The 23810-nt window shown below is 41.2% G+C and overlaps 4 protein-coding genes and 1 pseudogene across 4 annotated transcripts; 2 read left to right on the plus strand and 3 right to left on the minus strand.

Moving 5' to 3' along the window:
• Positions 1-8: 8 nt before the first annotated feature.
• LOC110042453 (E3 ubiquitin-protein ligase NRDP1-like) lies at positions 9-2363 on the minus strand. Its single transcript, XM_020747829.2, has one exon. The coding sequence runs from the start codon at positions 2053-2055 to the stop codon at positions 1147-1149; it is 909 nt and encodes a 302-aa protein (XP_020603488.1). The 5' UTR covers positions 2056-2363; the 3' UTR covers positions 9-1146.
• A 3444-nt stretch (positions 2364-5807) lies between these two features.
• On the plus strand, positions 5808-6485 carry LOC110042384 (receptor expression-enhancing protein 5 pseudogene; annotated as a pseudogene).
• A 2437-nt stretch (positions 6486-8922) lies between these two features.
• On the minus strand, positions 8923-13382 carry LOC149110012 (major facilitator superfamily domain-containing protein 6-like). Its single transcript, XM_089291388.1, has 2 exons — positions 11645-13382; positions 8923-11072 (listed from the first exon to the last, which is right to left on the minus strand). Exons 1-2 carry the CDS (start codon positions 12858-12860, stop codon positions 10849-10851), a joined length of 1440 nt encoding a protein of 479 aa, XP_089147514.1. The 5' UTR covers positions 12861-13382; the 3' UTR covers positions 8923-10848.
• A 5290-nt stretch (positions 13383-18672) lies between these two features.
• Positions 18673-21954, minus strand: LOC149110013 (uncharacterized). Its single transcript, XM_089291390.1, has 2 exons — positions 21273-21954; positions 18673-20555 (listed from the first exon to the last, which is right to left on the minus strand). Exons 1-2 carry the CDS (start codon positions 21952-21954, stop codon positions 19000-19002), a joined length of 2238 nt encoding a protein of 745 aa, XP_089147516.1. The 3' UTR covers positions 18673-18999.
• On the plus strand, positions 20533-23607 carry LOC149110014 (uncharacterized). The gene is made up of 2 exons (XM_089291391.1): positions 20533-21214; positions 21932-23607. Exons 1-2 carry the CDS (start codon positions 20533-20535, stop codon positions 23485-23487), a joined length of 2238 nt encoding a protein of 745 aa, XP_089147517.1. The 3' UTR covers positions 23488-23607.
• Positions 23608-23810: the final 203 nt, after the last annotated feature.

A 23810-nucleotide genomic window follows, 5' to 3' on the forward strand; every position in this document is an offset into this window, starting at 1 on the left:
CGAGTATACTCGATTAGAATTTTTAATCACTCTGTAACATCTTTGTACTGTTTTTCACATTGTCCTGGCGTTCGAAAGCCAAATTATGTGTTGGGACGTCGAGGAGATTAACGTAGCCACAAGCCAGTTAACATTTTTTCAGCGAGCTTTAATATTCAATATGAGGTTGTTATTCGGCGTTTTTTCTGACCGTTTCTGTAGAAGCTATTGTTCGATAATGTTTTGAACCTTAAAAACAATTTCGCTTGACCTAAAAGCCGGTTTCGATGTCGCTGAAAACCGGACGGAACATCAAACCGACGCGCGCTGTCACATATTGTATTTTAAATACAATTACCTAATCACTCTCTTTTCGTTTTTTTTTTTGCTTATTATTATTATTATTATTTTTTTTTTTATCTCGCGATCTTTAGAAATCCTGACAAGTTTACAGCTGCGAATGTATTTTGTAATTCAGATTATTAATTATTTGGGATAAGATGAAATTCTGTGATTATGAGTATAAAAACCCATGACAAATTCAGGGTGAGTTTTTTTTCTTAAAACTCGTTGCGTGGAAATTTTTCTCGGCATGCTAAAAAATGACGAAGAAAGGACTAAACATTTGTTATCTTTTTTTCCTTTTTTCCTCTTGTTTTTTTAGTACTTTGCGAGTGTTTCCAAGAGACTGATGCCACAGGGTATAAAGTTGTTTGTTTTTTCAAGAAGCCGAGTCTTTCATGGCCGACAACGCGGAAAACACCTTTGCCTCATTTGTAAGGACTGCAATTAAATTCTCTTTTCATTCAAAACATATCGCGCATTTATTTCCCTTTGTTTTCGCATTGTGGAGACAGAAAAGCATCATGCTTTTAGGGACAATTTCTCTTCATTTCGTATTATTAACAATCCATGACCACAGCGCTATATCGTTTAGTTGAATAATTTGTAACGATATAAGCTTGACAACGATTAATCATTTTCTTTGAGTAGGATTTAAAGCGATCGCAAATTCTAACAATAAATATTAGTACAATTACAGCAATGCATTGGCCTAAAATACCGTACTAGAACATAGAAATTCGTTTTAATTTTAGTCACGAAAAATGCAAATTTTACCGCCTGAAATCGTTGAGACGAATATGATTTGGAACTTTGACATTCAGGCTAGCCGGAGATCAAAAACCTTTCTCGCGCCAGATTTTGCAGCCACGAATCAAAGTTAGATCTTTGATTGTCGGTAAACCAGTTACTAGCGTAACTCGCGGCCAGTAACATATGTACATCTTGTGAATAGCCAGCATAACCGTGATAGTAATCATAACAACGTTTCACCGCGTTAAAAATGCGGTTGCGATCAATGTAGTAAGGCTTGTTCAATAAATATCGCGACACCAGACTTGCGAGCTGCGCGATGCTTGAAGGAGAATAACCGTAGTTGTACTCTGGATCCCAGTCCGGGTCGAACTCCTGTTCCTCGCCCATTCTTACTTCCAACTGGAATTGTAATTCCCTCAATTCACGTTTCACGCGACGCACGTCCCCCTCGGATTCTTTTAAGGCTGTTTTAGTCTTATTTAAATCCACTTCCAACAGCGCGATCTGTTTTGTGAGGTTATCAATAGAAAGTTCTTGATCTTTTACCTTCTTGTGTCGTGAAACCAAGTCTTTTATTACCTCGCATTCTTCATGGTGGTCTGGTAGCTCGCACCGTTTCACGCTTTTTCCACACGCACCGCATTCAATCAACCCGAAATCGCACACTTGTACATGCGCTCGGAGTTTTTCCAGTTTTAAAACCATTTTACATCCGTGTTCATCATTATCACAGTGAACCACCAAGCCCTCCACTACCCCTCTGAGGGCTAACACCGGAATAACATCGAATGGCGAAACCTCCGAACGACAAGTGGGACACGAAGTTGTGTTGGGTCTGTCCAGCCAGATATGTAAGCATTCATCGCAGAACGAGTGTCCACAAGGTGTAATAACGGCTTCTTCTAAGACACCGGCGCAAATACTACAGAGTAAATTTTGATCCACGTGTGTGACAAATCGGTTAAGTCCATAGCCCATCCTCGAATTGCTTCAACTTCTGTTTACCCTAACAGCCGCGAGATTAAAAAATTGTGACTCTGTCGTTTTTCTGAATCTTGACGTTAAAGAAAAGCGGCGCTACGGTTGTATTATTGCGTGTTCGTCAGCTGACACAATACTGTTTTGTGAAAGTTGTACACGTCACTTTTCATTAACAACAAAAGCTCGCGCGATTTGCATAACGAAACACGAGCGCGCGTGGCAGCTTTAAATCATTTGCGCGCGAACAACGCGTAAAAATGAAATGAAATTATGCTCGAAACTGCCGTTGAATCACCATTTAACCACAAAAAAGTCACAGAAATTTCAGTTTCTGGTTATTGTGAAAAATCGTCGCCTTTGTTATACAATCTGTTATTTTCAGCGGGTAATTAACGTCTTTAGTTATTGTTTCGATGTTTTCTCCATTAGAAAACCTGCTGGTTTTGTTTTGTAAACCCCCCGAAGAAAATGTATTGTGCTACTGATACCACACGACAAAGAGAAATGAAAGGAAGTAAGATATTTTCAAATTAGGAATCTCGTACTGGCGTTCTATTTTTACAGTGATATTGGACTGGATTAACGTTCACTCTTCATCGGCTGCACTTAATTCAAATTTTCTGCTCAACCTGTTGAATCCTTTGTTTTCAAACAATCTGTTTTGTCAGACTTTGCGATCAAGCCTTCGTTTACTGCGAGATTATTTGTTCGAATTGTTTTACCATTTAATAAAATCTCAATCGAAACAGACGCATTCCGAGTGAGTTTTCGACTGATCGGTCTGCCCGCACTGAAATGTTAAAAGTTCTTTGTGCTTTGTTTCTACCCAGTGTAAGTGACTGACAGGTGAAACTAAGGTTTCACTTGCTTGATTGAATTTTTAAGGAGAACGGCATCGAGGCGTGACTTGAGTGCAGTTGTCGCTCACAGGCAAGTTTTAAAAGGACGCCGATTGGATAATGAACTTTTAAAGACATCAAGTGAGAGTTCGGGTAGTGTTTCAGTTGAAAACTCTTACAAATACGAATAAAGGATGAATCAATGTTTTAATGATATCTAAGAATTGATGTTCCTGCAAAAAGAATTCAGTCAAACATTACTTACATTAAAAGAAACTCAACACCAGCTGATGTCATGAATTAATACATTACGCCGCGATTTCAATAAAATGTCACACCGAAACTCTATTCGTGCCAGGAGATTCTAGCTGTTATGTTACGGCTTGGATTGGCTATCTTTAAAACGAGGAACGGGGAATTGGGGAATCGGAATGGGTAACGGGAATGGGTAATGGGAATGGGTAATGGGAATGGGTAACGGGAAGGGGTAACGGGAATGAGGAACGGGGAACGGGGAACGGGGAACGGGGAACGGGGAACGGGGAACGGGGAACGGGGAACGGGGAACGGGGAACGGGGAACGGGGAACGGAGAACGGGGAACGGGGAACGGGGAACGGGGAACGGGGAACGGGGAACGGGGAACGGGGAACGGGGAACGGGGAACGGGGAACGGGGAACGGGGAACGGGGAACGGGGAACGGGGAACGGGGAACGGGGAACGGGGAACGGGGAACGGGGAACGGGGAACGGGGAACGGGGAACGGGGAACGGGGAACGGGGAACGGGGAACGGGGAACGGGGAACGGGGAACGGGGAACGGGGAACGGGGAACGGGGAACGGGGAACGGGGAACGGGGAACGGGGAACGGGGAACGGGGAACGGGGAACGGGGAACGGGGAACGGGGAACCGATTCCCCATTTTAAAGATTCCCCATTTTAAAGATTCCCCATTTTAAAGAATCCCCGTTTTAAAGATTCCCGCTTTTAAAGATTCTCGCTTTTAAAAGATTCCCCGTTTTAAAGATTCCCGCTTTTAAAGATTCCCCATTTTAAAGATTCCCCGTTCCCAGTTCCCCATTCCCATTCCTCGATTTCCCGTTCACCGATTCCCGGATTCCCCGTTCCCCGTTTTAAAGATAGCCACTTGGATTTGCAATGGTACAGCATAGCAAAAATACGGAACAAAGCAGGTGTTGATAACTGCGATGCATGTTACCACAATTTTAAAATCAAATTAACTTAACCGTACTTACATTGCCCCTTCACAAGCTAAGGCCCGTCCACACTATATACGCTGGAGAAATTTGAAAACAGCGTTTTCACTCTGAAAAGCATTAAATGTTTTCCGTTCACACTACACTGGAGAAATTTAAAAACGCAACAATCACCGGTCATTTTGGATGTTTTTCGTCCACACTAAAACGCAAAGCCGGCATTTTCACCATTTTCAAATTCCTCCGTTTTGAAGAGCGTTTTCGAAAAGCTCAGTTTAAGTGACGGATTAGTGTGGACGATAGGCCTAACCGTAGAAATAAAGCTGCGTTCTCAAATTTCTCCGGCGTAATGTGGACGGATCCTGAGTATTATGCATTTTTAGATTGATTTAAATTCGTGAGTTGATTTAAGCACGGAAAGTTTCATTAAGTAGATTCCCTTGTAATATAATCTGAAATAAATTAAGTTTTTAATTTCCCGGTTGAAAAGTTCCGTTGACAAGTTCAGGGTCGAATTCGAATCGCTGAATGGCATGTTTGTATGACAAGCTTAACTTCTGCTGTTTGTGTATGATAAAACACTGTCAGAATTGACAGGTTTCGTTGACAAGTTCCTTTGTTAAACGGCTGAAAGACACGCCAAGTTGTGGAAACTGGTTTTATTTTAGTTTTTAAAGCTAGGAGACTTTTTATTTTGCCTGTCATACACAAAACAAAAACTTGTCATGTTAAATCTTTTCAAGCGAACCTTTAGCATACACAAACTGAAAATAAAATGAAGGATACGCTCAATTTTTTCGTTTCAAATCAGTAACTTCGTTCATTCTAGATTTTAACTAAAGAACATTTAGTATTATGACTTCCGACATCAGACAACTCACTGAATGACTTACAATGCAAATTTGATGATTCACTCGAGATTAGGGGTTGATCATTTGACTTAGAATGTCCAAAGCCTCTCTATTTACGCACGCGAATAAAGAGCGAGCAAACCCAGCGCGAAGCACGAGGGGAGGGGGGGGGGGGGGGAGTTTGCAAGCGAAGCCAGCAAGAAGAAAGAATATCTCGGTCTCCACCCCCTACCCAGTCAAGTTCTTCCGTTTTTCGCTGGCGTCCAGTTCTCTCGCGATTCTATCCGCGCGTTCAACGATCGAATAAAATTACGAGAAAATAGAGGGCTGTGAACGGCCTATTTTTTTTTTTAGCGAGACTTCATATTTAGTGAAATTTAGACCAGTTAAACATACTGAATTCAACACAATTAAGTATATTAAGTAGACGTTTGCAGCTGATGTCGTTCCTCGAGGTAAAATAGGCCTTAGAAAAGAATACACATTAGCCTTGCCTATCCACATTCAACGAAAACTTGGGTCATACGAGAGCAGAAAAAGCAAAATATTTATAACTCAGTCTCACGTGCAGACATTTCTGGTTTTTTTTTTTGTTAAAATGGAGAAAATCGGTGAAGGAGGTGATCTATAAAAAGAAAGGGGTTGGGGGGGGGGGGGGGGGAGTCATTGACCATTAGAGAGACCATTGCAGGCGAGGTTAGCGCTCCCGGTGCCTTAGCGCGCGCTTGATGTATAATTATCGAATTATTTTAATCATTAGGTCTTTTTAATTAGAGGTTACGTAACAAAAGCTTGTGTTCACCAGCTCGCTCAAGGCGGACGAACATCATCACTCATGGATCATGGACAGGCATAGACCGTTGTCCATTTGTTCCAGCCTGGTGGCGACTGTAAGAAGTAGCGTGTCCATTAAAGCAGTTAATGAGCTCCTCGATCAACGCAACATATTCACGGACTTGCTAAACAAGCTAGAAGCCGCCACTAATGTCAGGAGACAAACCCTATTCCTTGGCGGCCTATGCTTCATCTTGTTCTACCTGGCAGTTGGTTACGCTGCAAACTTTCTTTGCTATTTCCTGGGTTTCGTGTTCCCGACTTATGCGTCAGTGAAAGCTATTGAGACCGGCAATTTAACAGATGATACCAAATGGCTTACTTACTGGCTGGTTTTCAGCACGGTTAATTTCTTGGAAATTGTCCTGGAGTGGATTCCTTTATATTACTTGCTGAAGTTTTTTCTGCTTGTATGGTGCATGTTTCCTGGCCCGTGGAGTGGTACCACCGTCATTTACAACATCCTTATCTGTCCCTTTGTAATGAGACACAGAGACAAATTCGACACCGCCATCTCCGAGGTCGCGAAGCACGTCCGACAGGCCGCCGAAAAAGCGGCCGAAGATTACGAACCCGTTAAGAGTGTGGACCTCTTCTCGGAGGTCAGAAAGATAGGGGATATTTTGGCCATAACAGAATTGGACCGCAGCAATGAAGATAACGATGCAAAGAGAAAGGAAGATTGAATGAAAGAGCGTTTTAATCCCTGGCTCCAACAGGAACTGATATCAGTTTTAAGAGTTCATTACCTAAATGGAAGAACGTAAAAAAAGTTACCCTCTGCTCTGATCATGAATACTGAATCAATACAGTCTTCTAAAACTTACCTGTTTGCGAAACTGTTTGATCATACAGTATATTTTTTTAGGTAAAATATGACATATCATTTCGGCTAAGTAAACATGATATGCAACTCGGGGGGTGGTGGGGGGGGGGTGTACTCCCTTATATGGGTTATATAGGTATGTGCGACCCGAAAGGGTAGGGTTTTTCAGCGCCGTTTTGGTTATAAATAGGGTATCAATTTTGGTCATTTTGGTCATAAATAGAGCATGGCTTTTGCACTCTAGTCTTGAATTGGGTATGTTTCTTAAAAGAAACTACTTTTTCATCGTTATCGATTTAACAAGTTGATGTCAGTTTTTCATGCGATTATGAATTTCGTCATAACATTGTCAAAGTAGCCGGATCAGCAGACCACTTTGCCAATGTTATGACGAAATTCATTGTCAATAACAGGACAGACGCATGAAAAATTGACGTCAATTTGTTTTTTACAATAACAAATTGTCAACCTGTCCGCTGTCGCTCGTTGTGTCAACATCGCATAGATTATAAATTCATACGTCTGTCTTCTTATTGACAATGAAAGTTAGCCAATGAACGCGCGAGAATTTCTGCAGTTATCGTAAAAAAGACCATCATCAAAAGCCTTTCATAAATTATGTTTAGGGCAACTGTGCCAGCCGCAACAGTCATAAATAGGGTATCAAAGTTTTCGTCAGGTCATAAATAGGGTAGCGAAAATCGCAGATTTTGGTCATAAATAGAGTAAGGGTTTTGGGAAGTGGGCCGCACACCCTCACCCAACTTTTCTGGGAGTACCCCCCGGGTCGTATAATATAATAACAATAATAACAATACATTTAAGAGTGGGATTTACACTAGGAGTGATATTTGAAAATTCTCTCACAATTGAGAGCAATTTGACAGAATTTTCAAATATCACGACTGGTGCTAATCCTTGATTGCTCGAGCTTTCATGAGATTACTCATTTTTGTATGAATGAACTGCGATTTGAATTGGGTTGTAAGCTCTTTTCTTGACCAAAAAAGGATGGAGGATCAACCTGTTCGTGGTGCATACAAAAACAAGTGATTAATGAAATTTCCGGATTCCGTTTTTTAGGGTTGCCCGAGATAACATGCCATTTTGGAGAACCACCAGTCTCCGCAAATTCGGTAATCTGAAGATTTTTCGGTGCTCTTACAAAAATTCGCCTGCTCACAGGCTGCAAACCGGCCATTGGTGTCAAAATAATCAACTGAAAAACCCAGTAGTAGGTTCAGTAATCGTAGAGCGTCGACATTTCCGACTCGCGCGCGAACAAGGCCTACAGGACACTCTTATAGGAGTGACTGGCTCAGACCGCGTGTACCTATCGTCAACGTGCGTGGTAGCATTATCAGGACCTATCAGCAGAAGAACTGGCCATGGATACATAGACATAGACATATTGATGGACCTAGACCTAGACCTAGACCTAGACCTATAGCCTTTGACCTAGACATAGACCTAGACCTATAGACCTAGACCTAGACCTAGACCTAGGCTTAGATGTAGACATAGACCTAGACCTGGACCTAGACAGACATAAACAGTTTATTTTACTTGGACAACATTCTTAGCTATGGTAACGGCGCGTCCCATAGACTTGATAAATCAGAATCTACAGGACGCACCAGCTAGTTTACAGGTGCACCAAGAAAACAAAATAATGATGAAGTAAAAATGTATGTAGAATTGCCTTGTGTACATGAAAACATATAATGAAATAATTTGGAGGAACCTTAAGAATTTTGAACAGGGATTTAGAAATTCCCTGACCTGATACAAAACTCCCTGACTTTTCACTCACCTTGAATAAAATCTAATTTTCCCTGACTTTTCCTTGACCGTGGCAACCCTGACTGGAAATAAGGCACATAGAGGGTTACTACTGCCTTGCCCTTCCTCCTCGGGCTTGGCTAGGGATTGTCATGGAGAATAACAACCGACAGCGCGAAAATATATTCGGGTTATTTCCCGCGGAAATTATCTTTTCTCGGAAGCGAGCAGTTTTCCGAGAACGAAACTCGAGGAAAAATATGAGCTTCTAGGAACAGATGATATCCAAGAATAAACATCCGAGCATATTGTTTAAGTCAAATGGAGGCTATCATGTTTGTTATCCCTGAAGTATATTTCGCAACACGGGTGATCTTTGGAGAATTGGGTAACATTACAAAACTCCTCAGTTATCCAGTCACGTGATGCGTTTAGACCAATCGAGTTCGAGCTAAAATATATGATGGATTATAACTGCATTTTACCTCATACAACAACAACAACAACAACAAACCTTTATTTAAACACGATTTTGTTTAATGCAACAGATTTGCCTGTGGGGTCGTGTATCTAGCTAAAAGTTTAATAAAACATCAATATGTATGACTTGGAGCAACTGCACCCTTATTTCAGCTGCAAAATTGATCCACAAGCTACTTAGTGAAACACAGGATTCTGATGTTCTCCAAATTTTAAAATGGTAGCCTTTAAGTTATATTTTCAAGCAGATGCTCGCTTTCGTTATGTGCCAGGTGTACAATAATCTAATTGTTTTACTAGAATTCTAACTGAAATTAACACAAATAATGGTTACAATTAGTTTTCCACGTATTATTGAACTTTACACTTTAATAACGAAATCGCACGGACTGAATTGCCATTGGAAATTTGCAGTTGCCTACGCACGTGCACCCGTTTTTTCAATAATTTAGAGTTCTTAAAGTCTTCTTTTAGTCTTCTCAGGAATTTAACTGCCCATTTACATCAAAAATTTCCTTCAAACTTTGGAAAAATGTGAAAAACGTCGTCATTTCGTAGACGACCTCTAACCACTGCACACTAATGGCTGATAGTGTACGATTACTCGGCGAATCGGATTGCAGCATTTGCATTAGTGTTCAAGTAGAATTCTACTTATACGATATAACAGTGAACTTGGTAGAAAAAGCGTAAGGTATAGGGGCCCCATCATATGGAATGCTATCCCTAAAGTCATCTGGGACGCTTCATCCTCACAGCTTTCTAAAGGAAGACTTAAAATGCCTCCAGGCACCTGTTTATCGAAGGCCCCGAAATGTTTTCGCACCCGGAAAGCCATAGCAAAATCTCGAAGCTTATGATTACAGAGCTGTTTTATTCACGTATTCTTAATATGAACACTGCTTCTCTTCATATAAGAAGTTTCAGGCGTATACACCTCCCTGTTTTTAGATACAGATTAATTAAAAATGGCTTTGCAGGCCCGAAAAGTTTCCGGGGCTTTCGAGAAACGGGCCCCTGCAGGTCTCTCGACCATATACAATTTGAAAAAGAGGCTTGTTTAGGTATATAGTTCTACTGAAATACCCGGTTTTTTTTTAAAAATACTTTTAAGATTTTCTTTCTTTGTATAAATATTAGGTTAGTTACATTTTATGCCAGGTCCACACCAGCCCTAAGGTTCCCATATTCAGACCTGCTTTATCAAAATGTATATGTATGTCTGTATGTGCAGTAATGATAATAATAACTGGATGATTGGGATAATGCAGTTCAAGAGTTTTCATTGGCTTAGCCATCATGGTATATGAGCCATAATTATACCATGCTCTCTAAATATGGTTAGCGAACGCGTAATTTTTAGAGCGTTTATATTATTAGTTTATTTTAGTTTTCTATATTTTGAAGACATTTTTAGTAAAACAATTTTTCCGCTCGCGCTTGTCGCTACCCGCCTCGTTGACTGTCTATCATCTCATATCTAACGCGCGCTCGTGGAGTAATTGTTAATTATATACGTTCACTCACATTAATAAATCTTAAAATCCGTTACGTTCTTGCTTTGCCTAGGAATAGAGGTCGCATTGAAGTCTAACTTTTCAATAAAAACGTCTTTTCTAACTTAAATTGGCAAAGAATGTGCTGAATTATTAATATCGTACCTGGATGCAGTGTTCCAAAGTACAGCAGCCTGGTAGCTGATCGAGTTTTTCATGTAGTAGGAAGAAAATCGCGGAGTTTCGATCCTGTTACCTCTAAGGTGATACTTTGTGCTCTTGTATGTGACCTCACTTGAAAGTATTGCCGGAGTTCGTCCACTGAGTAAGTTATAGAAAAACATATTTACATTTGTAAATATGAAAAATAGATGATGAACTGTCAAATGAACTGCTCTTTATCTCAAAAAAGGTTGAGTGATTACTTGAGAGAAGTATTCCATTGCACGAACAGTTGAAGTTTGTCTAACTCGACTCGTAATCCTCTGTTTCTCTTTCCACCTTGTTATTCTTCATTCGATTAAGCAGTTTTGTTATCGCCAAAGAAAGAACACATAGAACGAGCACGATCGCTGTTACTCCTCCACTCAGCAGGAACGTCCACGACCCTCCAATGATGTCTACCAGGAACCCACCAATCGTGGATCCTAATCCAAAACCTACACCAAGGTAACAAGAGAACACAATGCCTGCAAATTGAAAAACGAGCCGAAATTGTGAGTGCATGATAATATTGATAATTACGCCTCTTCTGGTTAGTGGAGGCGCGGTGGCCTCATATGCATGTTTAGTACGCTCGCGTCCGGATCGAGTTGTCCGGGTTCGAGCCCTGGCTGGGGACATTGCGTTGTGTTCTTGGGCAAGACACTTTACTCTCATAGTGCCTCTCTCCGCCTAGGTGTATAAATGGGTACCGGCGAGTTTAATGCTCAGAGGTGACCCTGTAATGGACTAGCATCTCATCAGGGAGAAATTGAAATACTCCTACACGCCACATCTTACTGAAAGCGAAGATAAGCGCAGGCTTGATGGGCCACTTGGCCCATATGCAGACGTAACCTTATTCTGGTAAACGCTTCAAACTATGTATAGTCACGGAAAGCTGTTTATCCCTGAGGATCGCTGTGGTTGAATCAGATACGATTTCTTGTAATTTTAAAAGTTTTTATTTAAGAAAATGTTTTTGGTCTTTTATACCACATATTAACATTTCACTTTATTTCAGTCACTCTATCTTTACTTTTTCTGTTATTTCGCTCACCTTGTGTTGTTGCTGAATATTCCTCGGGCGTTCTTTCTTTAAAATACACAATGGAAGCCGACATGGAAATACCGTACGCAAGGTATTGCATAACCTCGGGGATGATGGCTAACCAAGAATTTGTCAGCAGTCCATAAACAGCGAAAGCTGCTATGTAGATAGCAAGAGACAAGTTAATTGTGTTTAAACATCCTAATTTTCTGATTAGGATTCCTGAGGAGCCAAATGAAATTGCGCCTGCGATGTTACGACTTGCTCCAGCCACGCCTATAACCCACGTGGCTTGCGATGGGTCGATATCAGTTAGATACCAGAACATGAAATTGTTAAAAATACCGTCAACCATCCCAAGGTAAAGAATAATGGCGATAAATGCAATGTTATCAAGATTTAACAAGACATCTTTAAGGGATGTTTCTTGTATTTCCCTCTTGGTTCTGCGAGAGTCTGTTGTTCTTAATTCATCCTGTTTGAAGTCTATCATTAGGCCCATTACAAAAGCGACCAGCAGCACAGTCGAGAAAGCGAACATTGTTAGTCCGTAATCATCCTGAATAACGCCGCAAACTCTAACAGTGTTGGATTTTGCTACAGGTAAAACAATCAAATAAAGAATGATTTGACCAAAGCTTCCCCACATTCTAAACCTTCCATAGTTAATCGACTCAGAACTGTCGAGGTTTTCTAAAAGAGCTGAATCTGCAAGATTTTGCGTTGGTGCAGCAACGAATTCTGTAATAGTGAAGAGAACCAAAAGAATAAGGAAGATCTGCAACAGCTCTTGACTTTGCCCAGTATCTTCTTGATTACTAGTCTTATTGAGCGACTTCTCCATCCATGTTTTGTTATAGGGCTGCTTTGGCGTTTCTATGGCAACTCTTGATTGACATTCCGGTTTAGAGGTTCGTGGTATCAGTAGCAATATAGGCACTAATGTATGTGATGCTAGACTGACAAGAAAAACAAGTTTTCTTGAGTTTGTTTTGTCCGCCACGTATCCCATAATTGGCGCTCCTACACCGCGTGCAAAAGGAATCACTCCTAAAAGAATTCCCACGTAACTTGCATTGAGTCCCAATTGTTTAAGATAGATAGGAAAATATACTAGCCTCGTGATGAATGCAGACAGAAAGAAAAAGTAAAATGCTTGAAATATTAATTTGGTTCTATCAAATGACCGATGACTTTCCCATTCTTTTCCACTCATAGTGTCCATAGTCGGTCGGTGTAAATATTTACAATGCGCCAATGGACCTAGAGAGTAAACGAAAGTGTTAAAAAAATAACACGAGAGGCTTTGATCTAAACAGAACAGCCGAGGAAATTTAACGAAACGAGACTTTTATATTATTCCATAAACCTGTGCTTGCCTGTTTATTTCACAAAATGAAACATTTAGCCCATGTGGTAGGCTGCCTTATTTTCTTTCACGGTCGTTTTATGGTCAATTATTCATCATGATAATATGCCTGACGTGATCATATTAACTAAACAGAAACCCATTCTGTTTATAATTAACTGAATTTGTACTGGGATTCCAACCTGAGCTCCTGGTGAGCTCGTCATGTGTCCGTAAAATAACCCAGCCTGCAAATTACATGTACGTCTTGCCAAATTACGAACTATGGCTCAACAATTCGTCCGCCATCTTGGAAAGGGAGTTTTAGCAAACCAAGACGGCGACGGCAACGGCAACGAGAACGTCACCAAACAAAAGGTTTAATGAGCAGAACAATGGTTCTGCATGTGCGTTTTGAATCTTTGTACATTTCTTTGCCGTCCTCTGCAAAACAACAACGTGAAATGACAAAGTCGTACGTATTTTAGAGAACGTGTACCGCAATGGCAAATATTTCGTGTCTTCCTTTTAAATTGAAGGCTGTCATTACAAATTTGGCCTGCGCAAACCGATAGGCGTACTGAACAGATCTACACAGTTGCGACATTCGAGGGTAAACTATAAATACTTTTTTTTAACAAGGTGTCGTCCTCGGCGTTGCCGTCGTCATTGCTAAAACTCCCTACTAGTCAGGTTAGCTACGGTCCCATTGATAGTCCTGGGCTTGTTTGAAATTTTATTTTCCCATTGATTTTATAGAGGGTCGGTGAGGGGGGGGGGGGGTCAGTAAGAGGTGTCAGTAGTGGGGTCAGGAGGTGGGTCATTAGGGGGGTCAGTAGGGGGTCAGTTGGGGGTCAGTAGGGGGTCAGCTGACCGGGTTTCAGTATCTTGTCGAAACTTCCTTCAAACCATCACAGTTTCAGTTACAGGAAAAACCCACATATAAGAACCTAGGATTTTTCAAGTTAACCCCCATGGTTCTTAAATAGATGGTTTTTACTGTAAAATTAGGCTACCTAGGTTCTTAATCAGGTTCTTAATTTATGTTTAAAAATAAACAACTTGTACTCGTGGATGTGACCTTTATGTTGAATCATCCCAGTGTTCTGCCTAGATTTTGTTACCTTTTTTGTATTGCATGTGATGTACTGTATTATATGACGATATGACTGATCATCACAGTTATACACACAACTTAAGCAGTTGTGAAATTAAAGCCTGAAAAAAATTCAGGCCTGAACGGGTTAGAACCCATGACCTCTACGATACCGGTGTAGTGCTCTACCACACTTTTTGAGTCAGTAATATACCTGTAGAAGGCAAAGAATACAATTAAATATTTAAAAGATTATATAATCGAACTGCGGAGAAGGAGGCCTGAATTTCTTTCTTTTTTTTTTCAGGCTTTAATTTCGCAACTGCTTAAGTTGTGTGTATAACTGCGATGATCAATCATATCTGCCGCATATCATTCTCCGCAGTTTAATTATATGATCTTTCATATATTCACTTGTATACTGTATTATATGTAATATATCAAACATGACAGGCCGTGTTTGACCAAACACCGAGAAGAGAGTTGAAAATACGACGCGCAGCGGAGTATTTTTGCCGAACTTCAAGGTGTTTGGAAATGTGGTCAAACACTGTCTTGAGTGTTTGATATATCTTCTCAATGGAAACTAAACCTAAGGAGAAAACGGAGAAATAAAATCATAAAAATATATGCTAATTAAGATCACATATCCAAACACCGCCACGGTCATGATTTCCTTTGTTTAAACTTGGTGAATTATCAACGAGTTTGAGAAGTAAAAAACTCTATCTGATTTTAAAAACAAGAACCTGTATTGAGATTTTAGCCTAAAATGGTTCTTATGTAAAGGGTGCTTAACTGGGAAATTTTAGCCTATTAGGTTCTTAAATTGCTGGTTTTTATACGCGGGTTTTATGTTCATGGCTACCGAAGCGGAAGTTACAGAATTTGCTTCCAGAATTTCTTCAGCATAGCTTTTTTCTGCCTCCACAGTGAAAAATATAACCCCTCCTTGACATCCGATCTCTGCACAACGTTGTAAACGATTAGTATTGGAAAAGATCCTCGAGGTCCAAAATTTTGGGTCATTAAAGCAACGTGAATACAACACAAGCCTTTTATTTGCTTGAATTCACTTCGAAGAGACGCTTGACGATATACTCCTCGCGTGGCGCGTAAATTTTGTACCGATGACAAATTCTATCGTTGGCAAAGTTTTTGCTCTAATCTTTTGGAAATGTTGTACATTGTTCAAGTTTCACGTTCTATTCGGACTATTTACTTTTTGCGTCAAGCGTGCTAGGGCGATTTATTTTCTCGTGAATCTTGATTTGAAATTTTCTTTATTCGTGATTAAAGATGGTAAAATATTTTCACGTCCACGTGAACAAATTAGTTATGCAAACGTAGCCCGGGAATTAAGAGCTGAATGAAATGTTTTTCACCCTGCAAGCAGAACCTTTTCTTACGGTACATATGCTTTGTACCGTTTGTCTTGCGTGATGAATTACGTACATCACCATTCTGACTGGTCCTGACCTGACTCTGTGTTCCGCAAGGTAATTGCGAGACGCTTTTTTGGCGGGTTACTCTCAATATTGTTTCTCTCTTTAATTATTACTAGAAATATGCCTCAGTCATGCCTCTAGACTTTCAGAAAAGCCCATGATCTTGTTTATTCATTACTTGCCGGACTTGTGGCAAGTCTATCATGCCTCATGCCTCATGCCTTGGGCATATTTCTCAATTATAAATAGCTCCTAAGTTTTACATTCACTAATGCGCATTTGTAAATAAAGTTGTAACTTGTACACAAGAAAAATGCAAATAACTCTGAATGATTACATGCAAATTTCCCGGGGGGAGGGACTCCCATATAAAAAGGACGGGGGTGCTCTTCGTACCTTTTAGGTGTTAGAAAAGCGGCCAGTTTTGGTGCCTCTTAGGGTGCTCAGCCTAAAAAGGTCCACAGTGGGAGCTTTTGCGATACCTTTTAGGGTATTAAGCCGAAAAAAATATGACAGGGGATTATATGTTGTTTTAGAATTGGTACCTCCAAGAGGTGAAAAAAATTTCAGGCCATACCCACAAAACTCTTAGGGGTTCCGAGCATCCTCGGCCTCGTCTTTTTTATATGAGAGTCCCTCCCCCCTGGGGTAAATTCATGGCGCGATTAATCAGTTTGCAATTGCTAATTAAGCAGTTTATAATAGGCATTATCAATTAAGCAGTTGGCGCCAAAAGTTACTTTCTGTAAAAGAAATATCCATAAGCTTAATTAGCAAAGTGGCATTTGAGAATTGATTTGTTTACACCGTCGTTAGTATGGTGTTCCATCCCCGCCAAAAATCAACTTTAGCACTCGACATCTAACTTTAGCCCTCAACATCCAACTTTATATCACTCAACATCCAACTTTATAGCTCTCAACATTCAACTTTAGCACTCAACATCCAACGTTAGCCATCAACATCCAACTTTAGGCCTCAACATCCAATTTTAGGGCACTCAACATCCAACTTTAACAATCAATATGTGAGCTTGGATCGAATGGTCCGTTCTGGCGGGAAATCAAAGGTCACCTTTGCGGATGTGACGTAACCTTTTGACATTTGACACTTTTTGGCGGAAACTGTACGTCGTTCGCAAAGCTGAAGTCGACATTTCGCAGAGACTGTGCCTTTTAGAAAGCTCGACTTACGAAGCTGAATGAACGAAAGCCCGTGGTCGGAATGATATATTCAAACTTGAATCCTTAATAAAAGGTTAACTTCGATTCAACATTAAGCTTACAAGTTCCTTGTAATGAAAATATCAAACCATTTCGACAGGATAATTTCGAAATTGATAAATTGGATGTTGATTGCTAAAGTTGGATGTTGATTGCTGAAGTTGGATGTTGAGAGGTAAAGTTGTATGTTGAGTGTTAAAGTTGGATGTTGAGTTCTAAAGTTGGATGTTGAGTGTTAAAGTTGGATGTTGATTGCTAAAAAGTTGAATGTTGAGTGCTAAAGTTGCATGTTGATTGCTAAAGTTAGATGTTGAGTGCCCTAAAGTTGGATGTTGAGACCTAAAGTTGGATGTTGATGGCTAACGTTGGATGTTGAGTGCTAAAGTAGGATGTTGAGAGCTATAAAGTTGGATGTTGAGTGATATAAAGTTGGATGTTGAGAGCTAAAGTTAGATGTCGAATGCTAAAGTTGATTTTTGGCGGGGATGGAACACCATACTAACGCGCTATGTACTTACTCATCTAGACGCTGCATATACGTTCGATATGAATTGTTTGGCTCTTGAACCATCCATGTACGTTGATTTGCGTGAGTGCCCCTGGTACAGTTAACCAGTGACCATATACAATAATTTTAGAAAAAAACTTTTTGAATACATGAATTCAATCCAGCGCTGCGTCAAGGTAATACGCTCCTGAATGGGAGACTCAACAGGAACCTCCTAGACTCAGATAATCTCACACCACAGGGAGCGCACAATCTTGTCGAGTAAAGGAATAAAAAGAATGGATTATTAAACGTACCTTTGTCTCCTGTTATCCTCTCTTACGCGAACATGTTTGGCGCTAAACTCGTACCTAGACCCTTTCGAAAACGTTTTAGTTTTGCATATAATTTGACAAGGAAGTCAACTCTTTGATCAAACATTTTGAACATAATCGGAAAATTTGCTCGAATCTTTAAATTTCGTAGCTTCCAAGAAACCAAACAAACACATAGACTTTTTTACAAGTTGGCCGAATTTGTTTTCGCATTTGTTTTCTGATCCCCGCTCTTTCGCACAAATAGCTACTGCGCAATTTATCGAGGAGAAAGTTACAGAGGAGAATGTATGTCCTGGAACACAAGCCCCAGGTTAGGAAGAAGTTTCCGTTAGAATTGTTTGACACACGACGACCGAAAATCAGTGAACTCGCTGAGCAGGCAACCCCAAAAAGTCCACATTTTAGGGTATTGAGCCCAAAAAAAATATAACATGAGATATTAATTTTGTCTGATTTAAATTTACAACCGTCTTTATCGCTATCAAAAATTAGTGGAATTCTACTAGTATACTAATGCAAATGCTGTAAGCTGATTGGCTGAGCCATTGGACATTATCAGCCATTAATGTTTTGCTCTTGAATCAGACCACAACGGCTGGGAATTATGAGGATTTATTTTTACACTCCTTCTGTCTAGAAGTATATAGTCAAACTGAAAGAAACAAATTACAATTACTTTGAGGCTCTGTGCCGTAATTGTCGTAATTGACCTTGAACTAATACAAACTGAAACTATGTTATAATTCTACTTACAATTCTTGTAATCCTTTTCCCGTCCGCAAACCTTGCGTTTAGGTTATGATTCTTTCTCTGTACGAACTTAGCGTCTCTTAACGAAATAGCGTCCCCTCTGCGAGATTCGAACCGCAGATAACTTCGTGTTCGTGCAAAACAATTAGTGTGCAGTGGGTGGAGATCGTCTACGAAATGGCGACGTTCTTTTCATTTTTCCAAAGTTTTGGAGGAAAATTTTGATGCAAATGAATAATTAAATTCCTGAGAAGAACATTTACGGTTTATTGACTTTAAAAAAGGTTGAAATTATTGAAAAAAAAAAGTGCGCGCGCGTACACAACTTCAATTTTAAATGACAATTCAATCCGAGCGATCTTTTTGAGGCGCAAAGTTTAAGGATACGTCGAGAAATAATTGGAAACCGTTGTTTGAAGTAAATTTTAGTAAGAATTCTACTAAAACAATTAGATTATTCGTTCACGATTTCTATGAGGTGATAGTTGGCCTGGCGTTCGGCCTCATCAACTACCTCATAGAAATCTCGAGCTCATAATCTAATTGTTAATTATGAAACTAACGATAGATAAATCCGACGTTTCGGCGACATCTTGGCGCCATTGTCAAGGGAAACTAATTAAATATGCGATTTCAAGAGTAACTAAGAGTTCAGAGTTTCTAATTTGCATAAGTTAGACAAAGACTTTAGCGCGAACTGAGTCTGATTGTACATTTAAACACGGTCGTAATTGTTTAATGAGTAACATCTCATTAATGAGACAATCAAACTTGTTGTGGCATTTTTTCAACACGCTAAAACAATTGCGAAGGTCATCCGGAATCCTGCCTGCGTGTCTATTATCATAGTGATTGCGTACTGACGAGGTCTTGCTTCTATGTCCATCAACGCGTACGAACAGATGGCCACGGGTGTAACCGACATAACCAGCATCGCACTGGTCACACTTGAAGTTATACACAACGCATTGTTGATCAATGAGCTGAGGCTTAGGTTCGCTTGTCGGGAACTCCTGGGCAATCTTGCGGCTCGTAAACACCGGTTGAACACTGGTCTGCAGCTTCACACTGAGATCTTTCAACTGTGTCTTCACGATATTAGCAGACTCCTGGTCTTTAAAGGGTATGACAACCCGAGTAGTGTTTTCTGTCGTAGATCTGGACCGTAATGAGGGCTGGTCAGCGACCTTTAAATTTAGGAAGGTTTTGACAGTGGAGTCAACAAGGTGCTTGGGATATTTCAGTTTAGAGAAAACAGACTTCAGTCGTTCGCACTCCTCAGTGAAGTAGGACCATGACGAAGGCAGGCGATGTGCGCGATCGAGCATAGTTGTCAATAGTCCGCGCTTGTACCTATTATCGACATGACTGTGGTAATGGAGAAGCAGACCACTGTTTGTTGGCTTCACAAACACTTTAGTTTCAGTACGAGGCGCTCTGTTTAGGAGTTGAGTACCGAGAAAGGGAAGCATTCCATCATTTTCGACCTCCATAGTGAAGTTGATGGCGGGGTGAGCGTGGTTGAGGGTGTTAAGAAAGTCCCTAGCTGTAGACAAATCGGGCATCACAGTGAATGTGTCGTCAACATATCGACGATAGTAAGGTGGCAGCTTGCCCTCAACATCTAGTTTCTCTTCAATAGACGACATGAATACGTTGGCTAGCAAGGGCCCAAGGGGTGACCCCATCGCTACTCCGTCGATCTGTTCATACAGGGATCCATTAAATTGGAAAAGCTGCCCCTTGGTGGCCACACCCAAAAGATCAATAAGGTCTTGCTTTGAAATGTTCAAATCATACTCGGAATTAAACCAGTTGTTTCTAAAGGCTCTGTCTGCGAGAATCGTAATGGTTTCATCCAAAGGTACATTCGTGAACAAGGAGGACACATCATAGGACACCAGCAAGTCACCAGGTGTTATGTTGAGGTCTCGCGGTAGTTCGTTCACAAAATCGAAAATGTCCGTGACTGTGTACTGATTTAACGACAACGGTTTGAGCTTGTTGTCCAACCATTTCGCCAGAGCATAATTATACGTATTAGTCGCTGATAGGATTGGTCGCATGGCTAATTTCTCCTTGTGTGTTTTCGGCAACCCGTACAGGTGTGCCAGTCTAGAACCGGTCGGACGAAGAGACTGGGCCACAGCGTGAGGGAGGATCCTTGTGATGATAGATTGTACAAGAGCCTCCTTTGCTAAAAGCGGATGATAGTGCTTGGGTGGTCTGCCTCGGGTTTTTGGTCGTTCAGAAGGCAGGAGCTCCGTGCCAAGATCAAACAGAGTGAAGCCCTCAGAAGTGAGATCAACTCCATCTACACTAATATCCGACAAGCCTGCAGTTTGTTTCGGTACACTTACATTCTTCGCATTATTAGCGGCCTTCGAAAGGACTACTACCATGAAGTCATGTCTGTGCACACTCGTAAGATCTCGAGGTTACTAAACACTGAAGTCGATGTCGACGAGCATATCACAAACATCTCCTCGCATGAGCTCAGTTTCTTTCAGAAATTGGTTCTCTGTCGAGGCTTAAAGTTCGCCATACCCCAGCGTATCTCAAACATCGAGATTAAGGCGAGCTTTGAGAAGGCCTACTGGGACTTGGAACGGCATCTAAACAGTGAGAACTCTAAGGAACTGGCTGCCGCAACATTAAAATCTATAGCTCTCAATTACATCAACCATAAAGGTCCGAGTCCTCCTAAACAGCTTTTGACAGCCATTAAACAACTAAAGCGCCGTGATGATATCGTCATAACAAAACCGGACAAAGGCTCAGGTGTCGTTGTAATGGATAAGTCGGAATATATACATCTACTATCCGAAGCTTCTGTCAATGACACCAGCAAATTTCGTCCCATTCCTTCTGAACGACCAAAAACCCGAGGCAGACCACCCAAGAGCCTCCTTTGCTAAAAGCGGATGATAGTGCTTGGGTGGTCTGCCTCGGGTTTTTGGTCGTTCAGAAGGAATGGGACGAAATTTGCTGGTGTCATTGACAGAAGCTTCGGATAGTAGATGTATATATTCCGACTTATCCATTACAACGACACCTGAGCCTTTGTCCGGTTTTGTTATGACGATATCATCACGGCGCTTTAGTTGTTTAATGGCTGTCAAAAGCTGTTTAGGAGGACTCGGACCTTTATGGTTGATGTAATTGAGAGCTATAGATTTTAATGTTGCGGCAGCCAGTTCCTTAGAGTTCTCACTGTTTAGATGCCGTTCCAAGTCCCAGTAGGCCTTCTCAAAGCTCGCCTTAATCTCGATGTTTGAGATACGCTGGGGTATGGCGAACTTTAAGCCTCGACAGAGAACCAATTTCTGAAAGAAACTGAGCTCATGCGAGGAGATGTTTGTGATATGCTCGTCGACATCGACTTCAGTGTTTAGTAACCTCGAGATCTTACGAGTGTGCACAGACATGACTTCATGGTAGTAGTCCTTTCGAAGGCCGCTAATAATGCGAAGAATGTAAGTGTACCGAAACAAACTGCAGGCTTGTCGGATATTAGTGTAGATGGAGTTGATCTCACTTCTGAGGGCTTCACTCTGTTTGATCTTGGCACGGAGCTCCTGCCTTCTGAACGACCAAAAACCCGAGGCAGACCACCCAAGCACTATCATCCGCTTTTAGCAAAGGAGGCTCTTGTACAATCTATCATCACAAGGATCCTCCCTCACGCTGTGGCCCAGTCTCTTCGTCCGACCGGTTCTAGACTGGCACACCTGTACGGGTTGCCGAAAACACACAAGGAGAAATTAGCCATGCGACCAATCCTATCAGCGACTAATACGTATAATTATGCTCTGGCGAAATGGTTGGACAACAAGCTCAAACCGTTGTCGTTAAATCAGTACACAGTCACGGACATTTTCGATTTTGTGAACGAACTACCGCGAGACCTCAACATAACACCTGGTGACTTGCTGGTGTCCTATGATGTGTCCTCCTTGTTCACGAATGTACCTTTGGATGAAACCATTACGATTCTCGCAGACAGAGCCTTTAGAAACAACTGGTTTAATTCCGAGTATGATTTGAACATTTCAAAGCAAGACCTTATTGATCTTTTGGGTGTGGCCACCAAGGGGCAGCTTTTCCAATTTAATGGATCCCTGTATGAACAGATCGACGGAGTAGCGATGGGGTCACCCCTTGGGCCCTTGCTAGCCAACGTATTCATGTCGTCTATTGAAGAGAAACTAGATGTTGAGGGCAAGCTGCCACCTTACTATCGTCGATATGTTGACGACACATTCACTGTGATGCCCGATTTGTCTACAGCTAGGGACTTTCTTAACACCCTCAACCACGCTCACCCCGCCATCAACTTCACTATGGAGGTCGAAAATGATGGAATGCTTCCCTTTCTCGGTACTCAACTCCTAAACAGAGCGCCTCGTACTGAAACTAAAGTGTTTGTGAAGCCAACAAACAGTGGTCTGCTTCTCCATTACCACAGTCATGTCGATAATAGGTACAAGCGCGGACTATTGACAACTATGCTCGATCGCGCACATCGCCTGCCTTCGTCATGGTCCTACTTCACTGAGGAGTGCGAACGACTGAAGTCTGTTTTCTCTAAACTGAAATATCCCAAGCACCTTGTTGACTCCACTGTCAAAACCTTCCTAAATTTAAAGGTCGCTGACCAGCCCTCATTACGGTCCAGATCTACGACAGAAAACACTACTCGGGTTGTCATACCCTTTAAAGACCAGGAGTCTGCTAATATCGTGAAGACACAGTTGAAAGATCTCAGTGTGAAGCTGCAGACCAGTGTTCAACCGGTGTTTACGAGCCGCAAGATTGCCCAGGAGTTCCCGACAAGCGAACCTAAGCCTCAGCTCATTGATCAACAATGCGTTGTGTATAACTTCAAGTGTGACCAGTGCGATGCTGGTTATGTCGGTTACACCCGTGGCCATCTGTTCGTACGCGTTGATGGACATAGAAGCAAGACCTCGTCAGTACGCAATCACTGTGATAATAGATACGCAGGCAGGATTCCGGATGACCTTCGCAATTGTTTTAGCGTGTTGAAAAAATGCCACAACAAGTTTGATTGTCTCATTAATGAGATGTTACTCATTAAACAATTACGACCGTGTTTAAATGTACAATCAGACTCAGTTCGCGCTAAAGTCTTTGTCTAACTTATGCAAATTAGAAACTCTGAACTCTTAGTTACTCTTGAAATCGCATATTTAATTAGTTTCCCTTGACAATGGCGCCAAGATGTCGCCGAAACGTCGGATTTATCTATCGTTAGTTTTTGCCCGTATATGTTTATCTAAATCATTGTTGATTAATTATGAAAATGTCAGTTAAAGGGAGCCGGGTTTCACGGTTACGTTCAACGCATGTCTCTAAATCAAAAAACGTTTGTTCGCTTCTTATCAACGTTATCGCTTTAAAAACCCCACTCAGATGTAGATCAGCAATCACATGCTATATAGCCTGCGTAGCAGACGTTTCC

The sequence above is a fragment of the Orbicella faveolata genome, unplaced genomic scaffold (assembly GCF_042242905.1).
Source record: "Orbicella faveolata isolate gen_17 unplaced genomic scaffold, um_ofav_v1 contig_24, whole genome shotgun sequence".
NCBI classification, from domain to species: domain Eukaryota; kingdom Metazoa; phylum Cnidaria; class Anthozoa; order Scleractinia; family Merulinidae; genus Orbicella; species Orbicella faveolata.